This window comes from Triticum urartu, chromosome 3A, assembly GCF_056163025.1.
Source record: "Triticum urartu cultivar PI428250 chromosome 3A, HENAU_Tu73, whole genome shotgun sequence".
NCBI classification, from domain to species: Eukaryota; Viridiplantae; Streptophyta; class Magnoliopsida; order Poales; family Poaceae; genus Triticum; species Triticum urartu.
The window spans coordinates 680,800,245-680,806,808 of NC_141875.1; the positions used below are offsets into that span (position 1 = coordinate 680,800,245).

Consider the following 6,564-nt stretch of genomic DNA (forward strand, 5'->3'; position numbering starts at 1 on the left):
GGAACTACTGTATGCTGCAACAGACTTAAAAATGGTATATGCATGTACTTTTCATCTGTTTTCATAGTGCTCCTATACTTCCTGTTACTGGGATATACCAACACAGGCATTGTTCCATACTTCCAGCAAGCAGGTATTTAAATTCATCATTTTACACAACAGGCCTGGTGCAGTCCTTCGTGAGACATGAACACAATATGAGGCCTGGGCCAGATCATGAAAAACCTTTATTGTGCTTAATAGTACAAATCTTGCTTATTCAACTGATGTTAATATGAAGCATCAAGAAGCACTAATCCTGAGATTTGTAGCAGGAAAAGTGAAGTAGTAAGATATCTCTCCAAACAGTTTAACATAAAACCAGTGTGAGGATGGAAGGACAAAAAATTGTTCATAGATTTTCAGGTCCCAGTAACAATCTTTTTTAAAAGAACACGCCCTCCTCAAAATACGATAAATGTAACCATGTCCAATTATTGCGAGCATCTTAGTTTCCAAGGAAGTACCTAATGACCAGATGCAACATATTCATGAAAAAAGAATTATAACACTTAGAACATTTCATTTAGTAATCATGATGATGAAATTTATGAACTATTGCTCCTAGATCCTCAGAAAATCAGATGCAGCCTACAAGTCAACAAAGAGGAAACTCTAGTCTTTTTTCATCGCCAGCTTCAACAGAAGGCACAGTCAATTTTTCCGTCCAAGAAATAGTGACATGCATGAAGCATATAAAGTGATAATAATTTAGTACTTCAACCCATACAGTAGAAACTTCAACCCCAAAGGTACAGAAACAAGCATAGATTTCTTGCAACAACATACTAAAAGTCCATGCTTCTAATCACAACTTCATCTATACATCTACTCCCTCTGTTCTAAAATAGATGACCCAACTTTGTACTAACTTTTGTACAAAGTTGGATCATCTATTTTGGAACGGAGGGAGTACATGAAAAGAAGTCAGGGGGCACACACTTGGTCCAGTTCATAGATATTAATTGTAGCTCTTGTGGATACGACGGCTAGGCTGTGAAGAGGCACCAACTCACGCAACAAACGTCAGATGAAAGGAGAATCAGTCATAAAATTATCTTCTACTGCTGCAAAGAAGGCATGTGAAACAAGAGTTTGTTTGAGCCGAAGTTCACAAGGATACAACTCTTCGCCATCACGATGGAAGTTGCCAACCAGTTCACCATCAGTATTAATGTGAAGCAGCCACTCGCCATGACTTAGCAGCAAGAGGATATCACCATCTGTCGATACAACGCTGACATCCCAACAATTATTCCACATTCCCAACTCCTGACCGATTTCTGCGAACGGCAAATCAACCTGGTACTTGTAGTTCCATACCTCGCTTTCATTGTTCTGCAACACCCAAATGTCGACAATTTTCATGGCATAATTATAGCTATATATGCCAATTGTATTGTCCATATCAAAGATGTATGATTCCGTGGGAACAACTGGAGCATGCACCTGCGAAAAAGGTTCAGTTGTGGTATTGAATACAAAAAATACCACCTTGCTTCCGCTCTGATGTTGCACCGGGTACCAATGGAGGCTATCACACACCAGAAGTGATGTCTTGGATTGCAACTCTGATGTTGTATCTGGCCCCCCAATGTACCTTGGTGCCTCTTCGGAGTCCAACACGGAGATATGGCACCCAATTTTGCCCTTAGGAAACAGACGCCCGTGAGCCCCCTCCATGGGGCTCCTCCGGTATAGTAACAGCATGTAATATATAAGCCTATAAAAAAAGGAAAGAAAGAATCTGAGGAGTCCTTTTTTTAGAAGAAGATATGAGGAGTCACGGTGATCTTTCGGAAACAACATGAATAGACTTGTGCTGGGCTTAGCCTCATTGCAAATATACTGCGGAAACTACATATCTCACGCGTAATAAGAAAGCTAACGACAGGAGCGTTTTTTTTTGCGGGGGAAGGTATATGTATATTAACCAAGTTAAACACGATATGTTTCTCTGAGTCTAGCGAATTTAATCGATCTGGAACAAGGAAAGAAGAAGATGATCACGGCCCAGTACCACGCACTGTGACAAGTGTTTTTCCTTAACTTTTTTTTTGATGTTTCATATATAGTACCACGCACTGCTTTGGGCAGCCTTTGTCGCCGGAGTTGTACCTGTCAGGGGCGGAGCTACGGGGGGACGAGCGGGGGCCAGCCCCCCCCCCCCCCCCCAACTTGCGCGTCGAACCAACGTTGTATAGCGTAATTTTTGTTCGATCAGGAGACTAGTTAGAACTAATTAGCCCCCCCAACGGTGATCTCAAGCCCAGTAGCATATGTTTAGCCCACTAGCCCAACACGGAAGACAAAGAGGCAGGCCTGAGGTCTCCTAGACTCCTACAGAATAGGAATCGATCGACGCAGACGGCCAACCTGCAAGTGAGTCTTCTTTAATTCATGCTATGCAATTTATATGCCGGCGAACTGATCCTTACTGCAGAAATTCTTGAGTTAGGTACTTAGGTTAAATGGGATCAGGGGAATTAGGGGAACTAATATCTTGTTTATTCTCACAAACATGTGCTGCAAATTAGGCATGACACAAATTAGGCCTGCTCTTTTGTTTGGATTTATTGTCTGTTGTCACCGATCTGTATTTTTGTGTTTGTGTAGTCATGAAGAGGAAGACAATGCTTTCTTTTTTTGAGAAGGTTGGATCAAGCTCCTGCCCTGGCTCCCAACCTGAACCTACTGCTACCGGTGTTGATGATTCCAACACAGCCGAACAAGGACAAAGTAGTGGACAGAGTAACACTCTTGATCAGAATGTTTCAGCATCTGTAGAAGGTCCACAGCAAGAGACAGTTGTAACAACAGAAACAGATTATATTAGAGACCCCGGCAAACGTCTTCAAATTTGGCAACTCCCTCCTGCCAAGCAAGATGAAGCTCGGCGTTTTTATATATCTGAGGGCGCATATCAACCGATCCTACAACCAGAGGAATACCCATTTGCTGGAACAGGTACTCATCGCCGTCGATTCCAGAAAGATTGGTTTACAAACCATTTTTGGTTAGAGTATTCAACTGACACACATAAGGCATACTGCTTGCCTTGTTTCCTCTTTTCCAAAAAGCCAATTGGAAGGTGTGGCTCAGAGCCTCAGATACATTCACAGTCAAGGGATTTCAAAACTGGAAAAAGGTCAATAATGGGAAAGAATGTGCTTTTCTAACTCACATGGGTCGTGATCCTAACTCAGCTCATAACTTTGCTGTTAGATGTTTTGAAAATCTTAAGAATAGCATGTCTCATATAGACAAGGTAATGATGAAGCAATGTGAGAAAAGAGTGGCAGATGCGAGACTAAGACTCAAGACTACAATTGATGCCATCAGGTAAGCATGATTTCTATATCTATTATGTCCCAAGTGGACTTGTTACTTGTAAATTCTATACTAAGCAATTGTTGCATCTACAGGTGGTTAGCATTTCAAGCATGTCCCTTTAGAGGCCATGATGAATCTCCGGGATCTAAAAACCGAGGTAATTTTATTGAGATGCTCAAGATTCTGACGTCGTATAATAAAGAGGTCAATGAAGTGGTGTTAGAAAATGCTCCAAGAAATGCAAAGTACACTTGCGGAGAAGTCCAGAAAGAAATTGTAAGCATAATTGCTTGTAAAGTGCAGAAATCAATTAAAGAAGAAATTGGCAATCGCAAGTTTTGTATAATGGTTGATGAAGCTAGGGATGAATCCAAAAAAGAGCAGATGGCGGTTGTTATTAGATTTTCCAATGAAGAATCAATTATTACAGAGCGCTTTCTTGATGTAGTGCATGTTAAAGATACTGCTGCAACAACTCTCAAAGACAAGATACTTGCTGTTCTAGCTTTCAATAACCTGAATGTGCAAGATATCAGGGGCCAAGCATATGATGGGGCTAGCAACATGAGGGGAGAGTGGAATGGATTGAAGGCTCTTATTCTTCGGGAGTGTCCGTATGCATACTACATTCATTGTATGGCTCATCAGCTGCAGTTAGCTCTTGTTGCAGCATCCAGAGAGGTGCATGAGGTACACAACTTCTTTCAGCATGCAAACTTTATAGTCAATGTTGTTAGTGCTTCTTCCAAACGCAACGATGAATTGCTAGCAAACCAGGCAGCTCAAATTGAACGAGAGATCGAACTAGGAGAACTTGATACTGGCCGAGGGGCAAATCAGTTAGGCTCTTTACAAAGAGCAGGAGACACTAGATGGAGCTCCCACTATAAATCAATCCAAAGCTTAAGAAAGATGTTTGCTGCTTCTGTTTCTGTTTTAAGGAGTATAGCAAGTGATCGTTCGGTCTCACAATTTTCTCGAGGAGATGCTGTTGGTGCTCTTAGGATTCTCATCTCATTTGATTTTGTGTTTATTCTGCACCTAATGGAAAAAATCATGAAGATCACTGATGTGTTGTGTGTAAGACTGCAAACTAAATCTTTGGATATTTTGAATGCTTTGGATTGTGTGTCCAACACAAAGGTGCTGCTTGCTGACTTGAGAGAAAATGGTTGGGAATCCCTTCTTGAAGAGATTGATATTCTGGAAATGGCTACTCCCAGACGTTGACTCCATTTGCAACACTGGACCGGAGTGGACTATTTGGCGTGCTGGGCCCCTCTAGGAAATTGCCTGCATGGTGTTGCTCATGACCTTATGGAGATCCTAGCACATCCGAACGAGATTACGAATGAGAAAGAACCACCCCTAGCGGAAGCCTCATGCCGGTCTCTGCATACCTATATCACATCCATCATGTGCATTAAAAAACCACGAGAATATAGAGAAGGGCGGGATGGTGCTTGATGAGTCGGCAATCCATGGAGCTCCCATTCCTCTTGCAAGGTCGAACAGAAGGGTGGAGAAGGAGCTTCACTAGAAGAAACCACTAGAGGACTGGGTGAAACTTAACTCAGATGGCAACTTTGTGGCATCACTGAGCGAGTCTAAATGTGCCATGGTCCTCCGTGATGATGCAAGCTCGGCCGTCTTTACCATGTCTAGAGAGTTGTCCACATGCGGTAGTGCCCTGGAAGCAGAGCTGGAGGCTTGCATAGAGAGTTTGGCAGGATAATATCCACTATCCCTAACCGCCATGCACGTCTCTCCAGGCCATCACATCTGTTCGAAGCATCCCCCGGGGCTATATATATCATCAATAGACAATGTGTCATGTTACATCTCTGTGTCTATTGTCTTTTTACATTCAACAGCTAGCGCTGAACCCAGCTTCCCATTGTGGTGGAGATGGACTATGTTGAGGTGGTCGCAATGATTAATGCTTTCACACATAGTTGATCAAGGTACATGGCCCTCGTGCGAGAGATTCAGGTGATGGTGCATGTTGAGAAATAGATTTTGCGTACTATAGTTAGTCATACACCAAGTAAGGTTACTCATGGCCTTGTTGCCTACAGGCGCACCGCACCATACATGGAGGCGTGGGTAGGGTTAGGTACAAATGATATTATTAACCTGTGTATGAGCGACACTCCTGCTTAAAGTAATACAATCGCCCTTTTCCCGCCAACAAAAAAGGAGTCCCGACCGACAAGCCACATCGACAAGCGACTCTTCCGCAGGTCTATTCATCTCGGCTCAACACCTTAATGGCTATGCTGTTGGTGGAGAACTGCCTTTTCACTTCCGACGATCAGCACCACAGTGCTAAAGGCTGGCGGCAGTTGCTGAATTTGGTGTGTGCAGGGACTTATATGTGAATTTGGTGTTTGCAATTATCTCTGGGGGTATCCATTACTCTATTTTACATTCTTCACTGAATTAATATAGCAATATTATCGATAGAGCTCCTCACAATGCCCTAAAATTTCCTCTTTCTTTTTTCTTGAGGGAGAAAATGCCTCTTTCAGATAGAAGATTTGTGTTGTTTTCTCTCTCAAACTACATAGGTATCACAGGCTACACCCTGGAAGATGGTTTTAGCCTTTTGTTTTCGAAAGACAAATGGCATCACGATAGCATCCTAGCTCGGTCGCAAAATAAAAAATGGCATCCTGGCTCATGCTTTCCACCGGCTTTCTTCTTTTGCACTTGATCCCGATGCCGCCCTGCCCAAATTATTTTTGCAAGAATCAACTTGCCTCCATATTTATTATGCCTTTGTCGAGAAAGTCTTTCAAGAGCTACAAACTATCCCTCTTTTTATTCAAACCCTAACTCTACTAAATACTCATCAACTAGTTATTATAAGAGCATGTTTCACATAGTTCCCGTTTCTCTGGTTTTTATTAACTAGCAAAAAGAAGTGTCTCCCTAAGAAAAGGTATTAGTGTGGCTTCATCTCATGGATCATCTTAACAAAAGTTTGAATGCTCTTTTGCTAGGTAACGATGCAGATATTTATTGATTCAATGGAATCTCTCTCTCTCTCTCTCTCTCTCTCTCGCTTTTGTTGGAAGCTTCTCCACAAGAAAGATAATGCTTCTGCAAACGTCTCAAAAACAAACCGTAAACCCATTTTTTCGCCATTGAATTGATGACAGGGCCCACATGGTGGCAATAAAAAAGCTC

General features: G+C 42.3%; 1 protein-coding gene across 1 annotated transcript; it reads left to right on the top strand.

Annotated features, from left to right (window-relative positions):
* Nucleotides 1–2,657: 2,657 nt before the first annotated feature.
* On the top strand, nucleotides 2,658–4,602 carry LOC147981521 (uncharacterized). Its single transcript, XM_087515993.1, has 2 exons — nucleotides 2,658–3,381; nucleotides 3,465–4,602. The coding sequence occupies exons 1-2, from the start codon at nucleotides 3,224–3,226 to the stop codon at nucleotides 4,600–4,602; spliced, it is 1,296 nt and encodes a 431-aa protein (XP_087372119.1). The 5' UTR covers nucleotides 2,658–3,223.
* The last annotated feature ends 1,962 nt before the right edge of the window (nucleotides 4,603–6,564 follow it).

Coding starts and splice junctions, on each gene's coding strand:
- LOC147981521 (XM_087515993.1), top strand. CDS start 3,224: ATGGGTCGTGATCCTAACTCAGCTCATAACTTTGCTGTTAGATGTTTT. Junction 3,382..3,464: donor ACTACAATTGATGCCATCAG/GTAAGCATGATT, acceptor TTGCATCTACAG/GTGGTTAGCATTTCAAGCAT.